The sequence below is a fragment of the Muscardinus avellanarius genome (genome assembly GCF_963383645.1).
Source record: "Muscardinus avellanarius genome assembly, chromosome: 14".
Lineage (NCBI taxonomy): Eukaryota > Metazoa > Chordata > Mammalia > Rodentia > Gliridae > Muscardinus > Muscardinus avellanarius.
Genome location: NC_137800.1, coordinates 9203642 through 9219009, shown reverse-complemented (window position 1 = coordinate 9219009; position 15368 = coordinate 9203642). Strand labels below are relative to the sequence as shown.

At 46.4% G+C, this 15368-nt stretch overlaps 1 protein-coding gene across 2 annotated transcripts in view; it reads left to right on the top strand.

The window, feature by feature from the left end:
* Positions 1-476: 476 nt before the first annotated feature.
* PTK2B (protein tyrosine kinase 2 beta) overlaps positions 477-15368 on the top strand; it is a gene marked incomplete at both ends in the record, with an annotated part of 53528 nt that continues 38636 nt past the window's right edge. For both annotated transcript variants that reach the window (XM_080710478.1, XM_080710477.1), the window contains one exon: positions 477-680. In XM_080710478.1, coding sequence (XP_080566604.1) covers positions 477-680 — 204 coding nt within the window. The remainder of the gene's footprint in view (positions 681-15368) is intronic.

Sequence of the window (15368 nt, the reverse complement as noted above, 5' to 3'; positions counted from 1 at the left end):
AATTCCATCGCTTCCCCCTTGTCCCTGTTTCTCTCCTGCTATTTCCTCCCTTCTCACTCCTTGCTTTTTCTGCTCACTGTGCCTTGGAACCATGCTGTGGCTGCCTCCTCTCACAGCTGTATTTGCTAACGTGTGGACCCCTTGCCTGGGAGCCAGCGTGGGGGGAGAAATAGGAGGGAGAGGAGGCTTCCAGAAGAGAAAGACTGCCTGCTCGGGAGCTCCGAGTCCAGATTTTGTACCTGGATGTCTGTGCAACCTGCTTCTTCAGACTGCCACTTTCCCAAGCAAGAAAGCTGGATGCGTTTAAGGGAACTTTTCAGGAACCGGAGAATGTGCGGGTTGCAACAGTCTGGGAGCTTGGCGGGTGCCATCTCTTGGAGATAGGACAGCTGGCCCTGTAGGGACTCATTTCAGAACTGTCCCTCTGCTGTCTCTGCAGGACTGCGATGTGCTGCTCCTAGCTGCTGTCTGAGAGAATGTCCGGGGTGTCTGAGCCCCTGAGCCGAGTAAAGGTGGGCACGTTACGCCGGCCCGAAGGCACCCCGGAGCCCATGGTGGTGGTACCGGTGGACGTGGAAAAGGAAGACGTGCGTATCCTCAAGGTCTGCTTTTATAGCAACAGCTTCAACCCTGGGAAGAACTTCAAGCTGGTCAAATGCACTGTTCAGACCGAGATCCAGGTAAGAGTCAAGTTCTCTCTCGCTCTTTCTCTTTCCCTTCCCCCCTCCCTCCTTCTTCTTCCTGATGTGCTCTCCTGTACCAAGCTGGATGAAGGGCAAGTTGGCATCGGATGCTCTCAGCTTGCATCGCCAGCCTCCTCTCCAGGTGAGCACTGTCCTCTTCTCCGGCAGCCTGGGAGACAGATGAGAGAACTCCTGCTCAATTGTTTGATGTGTGATCCAATTCATTTCAACTCCTTATGTATTTATGACATTTGAGGCTCTGCAGGGTCTTAAAGCCCCCACCCACAAAGAGTTTATCACCCGATGGAATCGGAATGAGGTACACATGCAAGAAATCACGTTGCTAAACCGTCTAAGATTGCAGCCGGGCGTGGTGGCACACGCTTGTAATCCCCACACTTGGGAGGCAGAGACAGGAGGACCGCACAGGTTCGAAGCCAGCCGTGCTGGCTTAAGAGACCCTGTTTCCAAAAATAAAAAAGTATAAAATAGGTCTGGGAGTGTAGCCCGGAGGTAGAAGGGCTTCCAGGAACCCCAGTACCAACAAAATAATAAATAAATAAATAAACCCGCTAAGATTGTGCTGGAAGCTGGCGAGGGCATTTAGAGGATGCTAAAGGACTAGAAATGTCTTTGGCCAGGTAGATGATTGCCCATACCCCAGCTGGCTCATTCCCAGTTAGGGTCATGAACTCAATCTAAATCTGTCTTACAGGTGCCCATCTTCATCAAGGGATCCAAACACCCAAAAGTCAGTTTACCTTAACTAAATCTATATGAAGTTATCAGCAAAAGCAGAGTTCTCATATACTAGCTCATTTTAATCACTTAAATTTATTGAACAATTACTACATGGAAACTATATGGGTCCATCTCTCTGCATAGTCCATCTCATTAGATCCCCCAACAACCCCATGAGATGGATACCATGAAGATACACATTTCCTCTGTCCAGAACATTCCCTCCCATAATAGACAGGAAAGTGAAGTTGGTTCTCAGAAGGTTGCTTGGAGTATTTGTAATTTGAACGAGGAAGCAAGGGACTTTGGGGGGAATGCCCCAGGTCGGAGGTACCTGGGTGAGTTATTCTTCAAGTCATCACCAAATATTCTTGTGTCCTAGAGGGCAGTGTCCCTCAACGCCAGGAGTAGCTTCTTTGGTCAAGCTATGGCCGCTTGTTCAGGTCACCGTGCTGTCTTGGGCGTCGCAGTACACTCCACTTCCACACACCAGAGCAGAGTATAATTACTTAGCTCACTGTCTTGGCCAGTTACCACAGTCAGTTCTGGTTTGGTTGACTCCTTCTGTTCTCTGGAACTAATCTGATTAGGACTTGCTTGCTCATCTTATGGTTTTCCAATTCAGGAACGTAAATGTGCCGAGAATAAATCACGGCTACCCTCCTTCAAGAGGGTGCCCATATTTCCTTAACTACCACTTCTTGAGTCTTCCTTTGGGTGTATCATTTTTGTGTGTAGCTAGCTGATGCCATCTTCTAGGAGGCTCGTTCGTTTAGTTTTCAGACGTTAACCTGATCTCCATATTCAGGGGCACCTCAATGCCCTCTTAGGTGGAGAAAGCAGAGAACATCTGGTTGGTTCAGAGCAAGATCTGCTGTATGGCATTAGTAGTGAGAACGTCCTTAAAGGACTGCTGGGATTTAAAGTTGCAACACTCGGGAGAGAAAGGGCTTTCCAAGAGAAGGAACAGCGCAGACAGAGGCTGGGGGGCTGATTAACAGTGGGTGATCTGATTTGTCAAGCATTGGATATGTTTAGAAAAGTATCTAAAGCTGAGATTAAAAAAGAAAGAAAGAAAGAAAGTTGGCAGCAGATAATGAAGGGCCTAGAATACCAGGACGAGAAATTAAGAGTTGGGTGGGTACTAGGGCATGACACATATTTAAGCAAGGGAGAGTTTTTCTTGAAGTTCTGTGATGGCCTGGTGGATGTTTAAGGAGAGAAAGTACTGAAAAGGCCATGAGACCCAAGCTTAAGCAGAACGGCCACCAGTACTTGAGGCATGAGCTGGAGTGGTTCCAAGGCAGAGGTGGAGAACAAAGAAAACACAAAAAGTGGCTGCCTTCTAGACATCTGTATCCAAGCTTTCTGACTTTCCCTGCTTCCAATGTTTCCTGAACATAAAGCGTCACCTTCTAATGTCAGCTGTTTGTTGCAAACGGCAGTGGCTTTGAAGTCACCTAGATTCCAGCCAAATGTTCTTGTTGTGTCCTTGTTTATTGCATGGCCTTGGGCCTAAATGCTAAGTGTTCTGAGTTTCGTCTTCTCACTTGAGGACCGTGGCCACCTCTAGCCTTGTTGTAGGGCTGGAGATGATAGATGAGAAGGACCTAACACATAGCAGGTTCACAAGGAATTTAAAGCTATTAGTTGCATGGATATTAATTAGGTCATTACCCTGCTCAGGAATGGCCAAGGGTTGCTTATTATTCAGAGAATAGAGTTCAGATTGTCTTTTGGTGTTTATCCACTCATGTATCTTATTTCCAAAGTGTGTTTTAAATGACACAATAGCCAGACGTGGTGGCGCACGCTTGTAATCCCCGCGCTTGGGAGGCAGAGACAGGAGGATCGCGCAGATTCGAAGCCAGCCATGCACGCTGGCTTAGGAGACCCTGTTTCCAAATAAAAATGAAAAATAGGTCTGGAAGTGTAGCCCAGAGGTAGAAGGGCTTCCAGGAACCCCAGTACCACCAAAAAATAATAAAAATAAAATAAAATAAAATGACACAGTGTTGTTCAAGATGCAAAGTGCATTCTGGAAAGGGGATTTTATGTGCAAAGAAATTTGGGAAATGGTTGGGTAAATCATTCTGAGCAGATTATTTTACAGTAAGACTTCTCAGAACCTCTCACAAGCTGATATGGCTGGTGAATCACTAAGCCAAACCCATGGAGGTAATATCCTCTTATGAAAGCTATTTCTTAACTTCGCAAAATAAATGCTTCTATTAAAAGTTGGGCCACTAATCCTCTGGAAAATAATTTAGGGAACTTCTCCCCCTAAACTCTGACAGTAGAGAAGAAAGGAGCGGGGAGAGGAACTCTGGTAAGTGGAAGCCAGGTTAAGGAGTGATGGCTGTCGTGCAGGAGGGGAATGAGGACCTGGACCAAGGGAGTGTCATTGGGAGCAGAGAGGTCGAAAGATTTGCATGCCTATAAGGAGGTGAGGTTGGCAGAATTGGGTGACTAACTAGATGTAAGGAGGGAGAGAAAGGAAGAAGACAGGATGACTCAAGCTTTTGTTTGTGAAACTGAATGGATGCCGGCACCATTCACAGAACCAACAAAGAAAGGAAGGCTTCTGAAATAAAAGCTTTCCACCTGTTGTGTTTGAAGTGATTTTTTGAAGCTCTTCCATGGAGGAATGTGGGCCAGGATCTCAGGAAAGGAAAAGGACCGAGAAATGAGGATTTGGGCATCATCATGCAGTGGATAGATGAGAGAACACAGGATCAGGGACGGAGGGTAAATAAGTAAAGCAAGAGAAAGCGATCTACTTATGAAACCTGGGAAACTTCCTAAGGAGTGTTGGGGAAATATCTACCAGCAAATGAAGGTGGAGGGGTAGGGTGGAACTCAAGGAAAGGTGAAGTGAACCAAGAGAATAGAGTCGAGGGGCCAAAAGCGGAGGCTTTTTAAGGAAAGAGGGATTAGCAGGGGCAGATGTTCAGAGAGGTCAAGGGAGGAAATAGGGTCACTATTTTCAGCAATAGGTACATTGGGTGACTTTTTTGCTGGGCAATTTCACTGAAGAGCTGGGGGCAGGAACCATTGTGTGCCAGATTGGAAAGTAAAGACAGCACATGAATAAACATTCAGAGAAGTATTGACCATAAAGTGAAGAAAAGAAGACAAGAGAAACAATATTAACATCAGAGACAATATTATATGTGAGGGTCCTAAAGTTGAAATGCACAGGGAAGGTTTGGGTCTAAGAGCTCCCCAAGTTTGACCATTTAAACCATGGTAATAATTTTAAGCTTTGCGCCCTCTCTTAGAAGCCACCGATAAAATGTAAGCATATGAGTAATGTGAGACTGTGTTTTTTAAAAGTTTCTTTGGGTTACATGGTGGAAAATAGTGTTGAGGGAGCCAAGGAAGGATGTGGGGTGATGTTAGGTGGCTATTGCAACACCAGACAAGAGATGATAATAGCTCAGATTAATCCCCACACTTGGGAGGCTGAGACAGGAGGATCGCACAGGTTCAAAGCCAGCCTCAGTACTGAGTGAGGCTCTCAGCAACTCAGTGAGACCCTGTTTCCAAATAAATTATAAAATAGGCCTGGGAGTGTAGCTCGGAGGTAGAAACGCCCCTGGGTTCCACCCCCAGTACCACCAAAAAAAAAAAAAAAAAAAAAAAGATTGTAGCCATGGAGAGGGTGATGGTGTTGATGGTAGTAGTGGAAGTAATGATGGTGAATGTGGCAGACTGGCTCAATCAGGAATAATAAATCCAGCACTGAGTCCACTCGAGACCGAGTTTCTCAGAAAGGTGGGCAAAGGCTTTGGTTGCAGTTCTGCAGCCACTTATCTGCAGCGATTTTTTCCCTTTTTATGAAATAAACTCCTTTAAATTCCTGTTCACAGCGCTAAAAGTGGAGATTCCTCTCCGAGAAAAAAATCTGAATTGACACGGACAAATGCCTCTTGTGAAATTGATACTTTATTACAAGAACCCAGAAAATTTATATCCTTCACCAGTGAGATTAATAGTAAAAAAAAAAAAAAAGAAGAAGAAGAAGAAGTGTAATCACCACAAAACAATAGTGAAGGACATGTAAACAAAGTAAAAAGACACTAGTCCAGCATTCAAGATTAGCTCTAGATCTTGTGACCAACTCCAGCCCCCTGTCCTTGAGTCCCCTGCCCTTGCAGACAGGCAGCTCCAAAGGGAAAATTCCAGAAGGCACAGACACACCCAGGGCTTGGAGAATATGGCCTCTCATGGAATCTCCTTTAACTCTTTTCAGAACTTTCCGTTCCTAGGGCTTAGTCCATATGACTGGCATGGGGGGTATGGCGATCCAAGGGGCTGCAATGGAGGTCTCCCAGGTTTCGTCTGCATTGCCATCTAAAGTCTGAAAGCTTAAACAAGCTCACAACACAGTTTAGCAGATAAACACCAAAATGTAACATGAAGTTTTTAGATTTAGCTGTCAGATGTATTTCTCTAGCTGCTGAGCACTTTTCCTCAAATGACAGGCTTATTAGAAGCCTATTCCTCTTTTACTAATCCATTTTCCTATCACAACCCTCTGCAACTTCCTTTTCTTTTCTGATTACCCTGATTCTTTCCCATTTGGGACAATCTTAGGATAAGCTCTTCTTCATACAAAATGCTTTCTTATTCTCACCATATTTCCTTTCTTTCACACTTACACATTTATTATATCTGTCCTTTGTTCTGACATATTCATTTCTTAGCCACATGGCACCTCCCTATTTCGGGCAGTGCTCATACTGGGTGTAAAGGTCAAGAATCTTCCTAGCCTTCAGCTCTATTGTATCGAGCAGTATTGGCTATTCATTAACTAGGCTGCTTTGATGTCACACACAAAGTTTATCTTCTCTGTATCTAGGCCGGATCACAAGGAGAGGGGGTAAACAGAGGCACTGGTTGCCTCCCTTGCAAGTTTTTAGGACTAATGGCTTCAGCTGACTCTTAAGGCTTTTACTATAGGTTAATGATTAGAATGAAGGTCAGAGATAGAGAGGAATTCTGCATTTGTAATTGCTGTAGCTGGAATGCTACCACAGCATCTGAATTCTGACTAGATTTTATTGCCATTTGAGCAAAGCTGAGGGCGTTTAGAGGCTTAGACAAATTACTAGAAAATTTATTTTCCACAGACTCAGTTTCTCCCACAGTCCTGATCTTACATCACCGGAGCAATTCGTGTGGAAAGTTAAAAGAATCATTACCAAAAGAATAATAGTTATGAAAGAATATATAAGAGTGGGGGAGTACTTTGGCCAGAAACAACACTTCCCCTTGGGGCTCTGCTTTCTTTAAGCTTAGCCAAATTTTTGCACATGAATCTTTCACGCATGCAAATGCCGAGGAAAAGGAATTAGAGGCAGCAGGTGGAGGTGAAGACAGTGGTTATAATGATGGTGATGATGGTAGTGGTGGTGGTGACAATGATAGCAGTGGAGATGGCAATGGTGGTGGTAATGATGTTGATGGTGGTAATGGTCTTGACAATGGTGGTGGTGTGGTGGTAGTGGTGGTTGTGGTGGTAATAACAATGATGGTGGCAATGATGACAATGGCAATTATGATGGAGGTATTTATCGCAGTGGTGGTAATGGTAGCAGTGATGATGATGGTGGTGGTGATGACATAGGTGGCAATGATGATGGTGTTGGTGATAATCGTAGTGATGATGGCAATGTGGTGACAGTAATTATGATCTTGGTGATGATGGTAATCATGATGTTGGTGTGGTGATGGGAATTATAAGTGGTGGTACTAGTGGTGTGGGTAGCAATGGTAGTGACAATGGTGTTAGCTGACAATGGCATTGATGATATTGGTAGTAGTGGTGCTGATGATGGCAACAGTGGTGACGCTGATGATAATGGTAATGATGTTGTAGGTGGCAGTGACGATGGTGTCAGTAGTAATGGTAGGGAAAATCATGGTGACAATGACAGCAGTATTAGTGGTGATATGATAATGATGATGGTGGTGGTAATGATGTTGTAGATGGTGGTGACAATGGCATTGGTGGTGGTGGTGGTGGTGGTGGTGGTAATGATTGTAGGTGGCGGTGGCGATGATGTTGATGGTAGGGGTCATGACAGTGGTGCGATGGCTGTGGTAGTGACGGTGGTGATGGCAGCTAGGCCTCTTGAAAGCACTTCATATACATGACTCTTTTCTCACTGATTTTCCAGAAGACATCTACAAAGTAGACTATTAGTATCTCTACTTTACATATAAGGAAAATAAGTACAGAGTGAAACAAATTACTAGTACATAGTGGATTTTATTTTCAAATTCAGACAACCCATCTCCGGAGCCTGCACTCTTAACCATGGGGGCTCATGGGCCACCCTTAACCAACGGGCCACCCTTAACCCATGTGGCCGTGGAGAGAAGCAGTGGTAAGCCAGACAATTTGGGAAATGGAAGTGAAAGGCTTCGGTGATGGTCAAGAAATGCGGGAATGAGGAAGAATACGGTGTGGGGAATGGCAGCCCTGTTGAGATGGACGGACCCCATCCCCTAAGATGAAGAACCCTGGAGAAGAAACATGTCTTGGAGTGAGGAGTCCAGAGGTTGAGCTTCGGACCTTTGTGTGCAATTAAGATACTTTACTGTGAACTGCTGGATCCTGGAGGAGAGGACCTCAGTAGGAGCCATCATTTGGGTGTGCTCAGCCTCTAGAGGATGGTTGGAGCCATGTGGATCATGACATCATTGAGAAGAGTCCTGAATAATTCCATCCTCGATAAATATTGGTAGGGTGCCCTGTTCCTGGCCTGGGGGTATAAGCCAGCATACCCCAAAACACAGGTGCACCCCACCTTTTGCAGGACTTCCCAACCAGGGGAAGTCAGACATCAACTCAAATCAGTGAATGAACTTTTACAAACTAATGTAAGAGCTCTGACGGGAAGAGCAAATAACACAGATGGGCTTGGTCCAAAGAGCACTTCCAGCCTGGCTATTCAGAGCCTATTTGAGGATGGAGCCCCGGAATGTCCAGTGGAGGCGTCCAGTCCCAGCACGCTGCCCTGAGCCTGTCCTGGGGTGGCCCTCCGTCCTCTACTTTCTGACCTTGCCTCTCTTCCCCCAGCTTGGTTTTGATTTAAACCAATTTTTCCGCTTCCGGATCCGTCTCTCCTTTCACCATCCTCCCAGTACTCAAAATGCTGCCAGCACTCTCAGATCTGCCAAGCACATTTGTCCTTCCATAAGAACACTCCCAAAATGCCAACACCCCCACTTAGCTGTGTCTAGAAGCCATGGAGACACGCCCCGGCACAGCCCGTGGGGTAGCATGTTTCCAAAACACTCATTCTACACACACTTGCAGATTTCACATTTTTATCTTTCTTCTCAACGTCTTCCCAAGCAGATATAATGGCCTCCTGAGGTATCCTCCATTAAGAGCTCTGGAAAGTCAGGCGTGGCGGCACACGCTTGTAATCCCAGCATTTGGGATGCTGAGACAGGAGGATCATGGCTCTTGGACAGCCTCAGCTACTTAGTGAGGCCCTTTGCAACTCAGTGAGACCCTGTTTCAAAATAAAGAATAAAAATAGAGCTGGGGCTGTAGCTCAAGAGTAGAATACCCCTGGGTTCCATCCCCAGTACCCCCCTCAAAAAAAAAACTCCAAAAATAATCACTGGCCTTGGTGGCTAGGACCTAATAGAAATTGGACAGGTATTGAAGAGACCCAAGCTATTATGCTGATTTTTTTTAAATATACTTTGCTTATCTCAATTTTCCACTTCTCTTTTGTTTGATATTCATAGGAAAGTGTTTATTTGGGAGTTCTTAATCTCTGAAGCAAGTGGAGGTTTATATCATTATATTTTCCTCCAACATGCTAATTTGCTTGTCTGGGAAAAGAGGCTAAGACAACACTTTGAAAACAACGACAGAGCATCACCCAGACGTACCCACACAGGGCGTCTCCTTCATGATCCTTCTCTCTCCTCTTTCTCTCGCTCTCTCTTCTCTCCTCCTCCTCCTCCTCCTCCTCCTCCTCCTCCTCCTCCTCCTCCTCCTCCTCCTCTCATTTTCCTTTGGGTAGGGTGACCACATGTCCTGGTTTATCTCAGTCCCAGTTTCCACACATTTGGGAGAAGTACCCTGCCAACCCCAAAGTATCACAAATTGGAGGATAAAGTGTATGGTCACCTACTTCTAAGAGCGGCGCTCTGTCTCCTCTGCCTGGTACTGACTCTCCTGCCTGAGTTTCCTCCCTCTGGCTGATGTGGTTGACCTACTCCCCGCAGGAGCTCATCTCTGTCTGTCATCAGACGGTCAATTTCTCCCACAGGAGGGCATTAAGCAAAAAGTGGGCATTTGTTTGTGATGTGGCATGGCTCAGAGTCGCTGGCAGGGCCTCAACACCCTAAACCCTCTCCCTCAGACAGCACCTACCATGCTGAAAAGCCACATCAGGCCTCGTTCTTGTTTTATCCTGACACATGCTAGTACTTAGAGTTCATGTTTGCATCCTCAGGATGGACAGAAACTGAAGCCATCCAGTGTCCACCCCATCCCGTCCAGATGCATCCCTCCCACCCACAGCACTGTCTCCAGATTGCAGGGCTGGCCTCTGGGTGTGGCTTGCCTTGTGCATGGTGAAGGCAGAGTCCAGTCCCCAAATGCAGCCTGCTCCATACATCCGTAGACTCACTGCTCTCTGTTATAAAGTTATTGGTCACATAGGACCTCCCAATCTTCTCTGAGAGGCGGGACTCAGATGCTCTGTGTCCCTGCCCCCATTCATTCACCCTGGTTAGCTCTGAGCTTAAACCTCTACCTTCACCACACACAGGGTGTTGTGGACTGAATGTTTATGTGCCCTCCAATTCATATGTTGAAGCGCTAACCCCTGACGGGAAGGCATTTGGAGATGGAAACTTTGAGAGGTACTGTGGCACAAATGTTGGTGAACCCCAACATATTGATGTTGGACCTGAGGTTCAGTGTGGTGGTATTGAAAGGTAGGGCCCTGGAGGAAATGCCTGAGGGCTCCAGCCTCATGAATGATATCAGTGCCCTTAAGAAGAGAAGCACCCTGCCCCTTCCCCTTCTGCCACGAGAGGAGGCACCATCTTGGAGCCCTCAGCACACAATGAATCTGCTAGAGGCTTGATCTTGGACTTCTAGATCTGGAAGCTATACATTTCTGATGTTCTTTACTTGCCCATCTTAAGGTATTTTGCTGTAGCAGCAAGTACAGACTGGGACAGGAAATAATTAAGTTGAGGTGAGGCCATGAGAAGGAGGCCCCGATTCAGGGATAAGTACCCTTAGAAGAAGATAAAAAGAGGTCAGCACTCTTGCTCTCAGCCATGCAAAGACACAGCAATAAGAGCAGCTGTCTGTGATCCAGGAAGTGGACCAGAAGCTCCCCTCTTGAGCTCAGGCAGCCCAGGCTCCAGAGCTATGAGAAATCAATGTTGGGTAGGCCTCCCCATCAGCGGTAACTTGTCATAACAACCCAAACTCAGGACACAGGGCCAGCAGCTTCCTATGGGTGGAGGAGCCACCTCTGACCCCTAGGCCCTTGATCCAGGTTCTTTGTTTCCAGAACAGTTCCTGCTACCCTCCTTCAGATGCTGCTCAGGCAAAGCCTCAAGTTTGAGGTGCAAGGGTGGGGTGCAAGAGGAAGGGAGGGGAGGACTTCCATTCCTGGGAGATTGGCACCCCTAAGAGAAAGCTTGCCCTAATAAGGATTGATGGGGTCCCACGAGGCTGGCCTCCCCAGCATGAGAAGGTCACAGAAGCACAAGAGGAGAGGGTTCAGCTGGGAAACCACAAACCAGGACCACAGAGACAGCGGATGACAGCGACAGAGGTTCAGTCACAAGGATCTCCTCCTGCCCGCATCCCGCCCCATTTCCTGCGCGTGCCCCCAGCCACCCGCCCACACAGACACCTACAGGGCGAGCGCACAGAGTTCCAGGCCTCTGTTGATCTGTGCGCTTAGATACATGCCATCCACAGATTAGCAGTCAGGGTCTGTGTCGTTGCTGCTATTTTTAATCGGGTGGTTGTGCTGCTGAATGTCCTTGTTAGAGCCTTTTATCACCTCAAATCAAATGCTTTTAGCATGATAAGTTATGATGCCGTTCATTACTTTGTCCTTTGATCACGTGTGTGTGTGTGTGTGTGTGTGTGTGTGTGTGTGTTACTAGGGATGGAACCCAGGGACATTCTACCTCTGAGATACATCCCTGGTCCTATTTTTTTGTCCTTTTTACTTTTGGAAACAGGGTCTCACTGAGTTGCGAAGGGCCTCGCTAAGTAGCTGAGGCTGGCCGCCAACTGCGATCCTCTGGTCTCCGCCTCCCTAGGTGAAATTATCCCTAGGTGTCTTGAGGGCTTAGAACACAGATAGCCCTTGGATTGATTTCCCATGGCTGCCATAGCAAGTGACTACATACCAGGTCCCTTAAATACATAGAAATCGCCGGGCGTGGTGGCCCACGCTTGTAATTCCAGCATTTGGGAGGCTGAGACAGGAGGATCTGGATTTGCAGACAGCCACAGCTACTTAGTGAAGCCCTTTGCAACTCAGTGAGACCCTGTCTCAAAAATATAGAATAAAAATAGGGCTGGGGATATAATTCGGAGGTAGAATACCCCTGGGTTCTATCCCCAGTAGCACACACACACACACACACACACACACACACACACACACACACACAACCAGAAATCATTCCTTCACAGTTCTGAAGGCCAGAAGTTTCCAACTAGGGCCTCAGTCTCTCTGAAGGCTCTAGGACAGATCCTTCCTGCCTCTGCCAGCTTCCAGTGGCTCCAAGTGTTCCTTGGCTTGTGGCAGCATCACCCCAGCCCCTGCCCCTGCCTTCACAAGACCTTCTTTTTCGTCCATGTGATATGAAGACAGTTGTCATTGGGGTTAGAAGTCATCCAGATAGTCCCAAATGACCTCACCTTCTGTTGAGATTCTGGGGTTTTTGGGGTTTTTTTTTTGTTGTTGTTGTTGTTAAGTTTATTTGTTTTGTGGTGCCAGGGATGGAACCCAGGGGCATTCGACCTCCAAGCTACACCACCAGCCCTATTTTTATTCTTTACTTTGAAATAGGGTCTCAATGAATTGCAAAGGGCCTCACAAGTAGCTAAGGCTGGCTGCAAACCACGATCCTCCTGTCTCAGCATCACAAATGCCGGGATTGCAAGCATGTGCCAACACACCTGGCTAAGTTCTATTGTTTTTTAAAAGAAGAGGATTTAATCTTCAAGAACAAGGACAGTGAACTTAATCAAGCCCAGAAAGCAATTTGCAGACCAGTGCCTCAGTGGATTGCTGGGAGGCAGAACTGGGATAGCGGGCTATATGGAAGAAGTATGCTAATGAGAACTCTCATGAAACATGCTTGAGTGGGGAGAATGCAAGCTTGGGCAGAGGAAGAAGTCGGGCTGTGACGCATCCACAACAGAGGCTGCAGCCCACAGCACATGGAGCCCTGGTGCTGGGCCAGCCCAATATAGCTGTCCCAAATCGAGATGAGAGGACAAACCTTCTTCCCCTTCTACAGACCAGACCAATCACTGGATATGAGCCACCCCCTCTAAGGAGTGTGGCCCTGGGCAAGGGCCACTCTCTGGAAGAGGACAATCCTGGGAGAGGATGATGGGGCCTCTGCAATTGTGTTGTTTAGAAAAACCCAGCCAGTAACATCAAATATGTTTAATATGGTCAAAAGAAAAAAAAGGATCACATGTTTATTAAAAATAGATGAGCCTGAGAAAAAAGTGAGACCACGGAGATTACCAAAGAAGCTCTTCAACGGGATGAGTACTGATGGAAGGAAAAGAGGGAAAGTGGATTGAGTTAATTGCTTGGATGGCTTTTTTCTTTTAGGAAGTAACAACTGTTGCTTAGTGGCTGCAGAAAGGCATCCTTTGGTGATTTGATTCTTGTGGAAACATTGTAGAGTGGACACAAATTAAGACAGCTACAACATCACTAGATAATCTAATCTTATGGGACCACCATCCTGTATGTGGTTCACTGTTAACCAAAACTATCCTGATGTGATGCATGATTTTAAATTATGCCAGGCATGGGGATAAGCTATCCAGTCCCATTCTTTTTTTTTATCACCTATGAGAGGAAAAGCCAGAGATCAGGGAGAGAGGCAAGGACATTTGGGGGTCTTCACTCTGTTTGATAAAGCAAGTAAGTCAGTGTTAGCCAAGCAAAAAGAAAAGCCCGAGAAATGCCAATTTTGCAAGAAAGGACCAGCAGGCTCTCGGCTCCAGGTGTGAGCAAATGGGCAGGCGGAGTGCCTGCAAGGCCTCATGGGGCTTGGCAGAGGCAAGGTCTTCCTGTAGCCAGAATGGATGCCGGGCTTATCTAAATAGCAACTGATAACATTAAGCCTTTTCTTTTTTTAATCATGTTACATATGGCAATTGAGTGAGTAGGTAAGCATCTTGTACTGTCATTTTTAAGGAGTGATTTATTAATAGAGAAAGAAATATTGACTCATTAGTGACAATTGATGAGCTGTGGGTAGAGAGTGAGGTTGCTGCTCCCACCATTTGCATGAGAAGCTGTGGGAAGGCCAGGGAAGAGGCAGCAAGAGCAAGGCAGGCTGGCCTGATACGGACACCAACCTCCCAACGCGCCTTCTCCTACTCCACCCCGGGATCCCTGATATTCAGGTGCTTTCTCCCTCCCACTTAAAAACTGTAAGACCCTCCATACACTGGCACCTCTAACCATGCTCTGCACAATGTGAATGTTTTAGATACTTACTGGAGAACTGAATGAAGAGCCATTCTGCGGCTTGATCGAATGACCATAGCAAACTACCAGGAGGAGGCTATGGGTCAGGGAGCTTGTCATCCTGTTAGAAATATGTGTCACCCCCTGGTGTGTATAACTCCAGAGTCAGAACTCTTTTCCATGGTACTTGTGGTCATTTGATTCTTACTTGTGGTCATTTGTTTATCCCCAATTATTTCTGAAGGATCAGTCCGCTTTGGAATGCAGTTCTAACACCATGCAACTAGGAAGTTAACAGATGTCACAGGTTGTTTGGCAGACCCAAGTGGCATGTTCCAGGGTTCCCAGCCCTTCCACACCACACTTCTAACCAATTGGACATGAATTTGGAGGCTCCAACTATCTCCTTGGGTTCTATAATTTTCTAGGACAATTCACAGATCTCAGGAAAGTGATTTTCTTATGATTTCAGTTTTATCATAAAGGATACAAATTAGAACCAGCCAAATGGAGAAATGCATAGCACAGCATCTAAGAAGGTCCCAAATATGAAGCTTTCAAATTCTCAGGATGCATCACCAACTAACAAGCTCCCTTGGCCTTCAGTGTGCAGAGTTTTATTAGAGTTTATTATGTAGGCATGCTTGAATCTTGACAGAATAATTGGATTTAATCTCCAGTTCCCCTCCCTCAAGGTCAAGCTGACTGTCATGTGGCCCAAACTCCAATCCTCTAATCTCTTGGTTGCCTTCCCAGCCTGAAAATCTGAGACATGGTTGGCCAGTCCCTTTCCTGCAACTATGTAGGGACCCACCAGGTATCAGCTCATTATCGTAGATTTAAATGTGATCCAGGTATGCACCAGGAAACACATAGGCAATCCTGTAACTTGTGGAATCCCGAAGGGTTAGAAGCTTTCTCCCCAGAACCAAGGACAAAGGCCAGCAAAATTCCTTTTGTTATAACCTCGGTAACTGGCATTGGTGATATTAGTGGCTCTCTTGGAGCATCTGGTCTACCCCTCAGTAAAGAGTGTACCTTGATAAGAATCTACCCAGCACCGGGGCAGAAACCCAGAGAGGGTTTCAGGCTTAGAAACCTCCCAAGTTCTTCTTTCCTCAGAGCTGGAATCTGTCTTCTTATGATCATTTGTGAGGAGTCGTATGAATTTCCACTCCAAAGACCCCACCATCTCTACAACAGA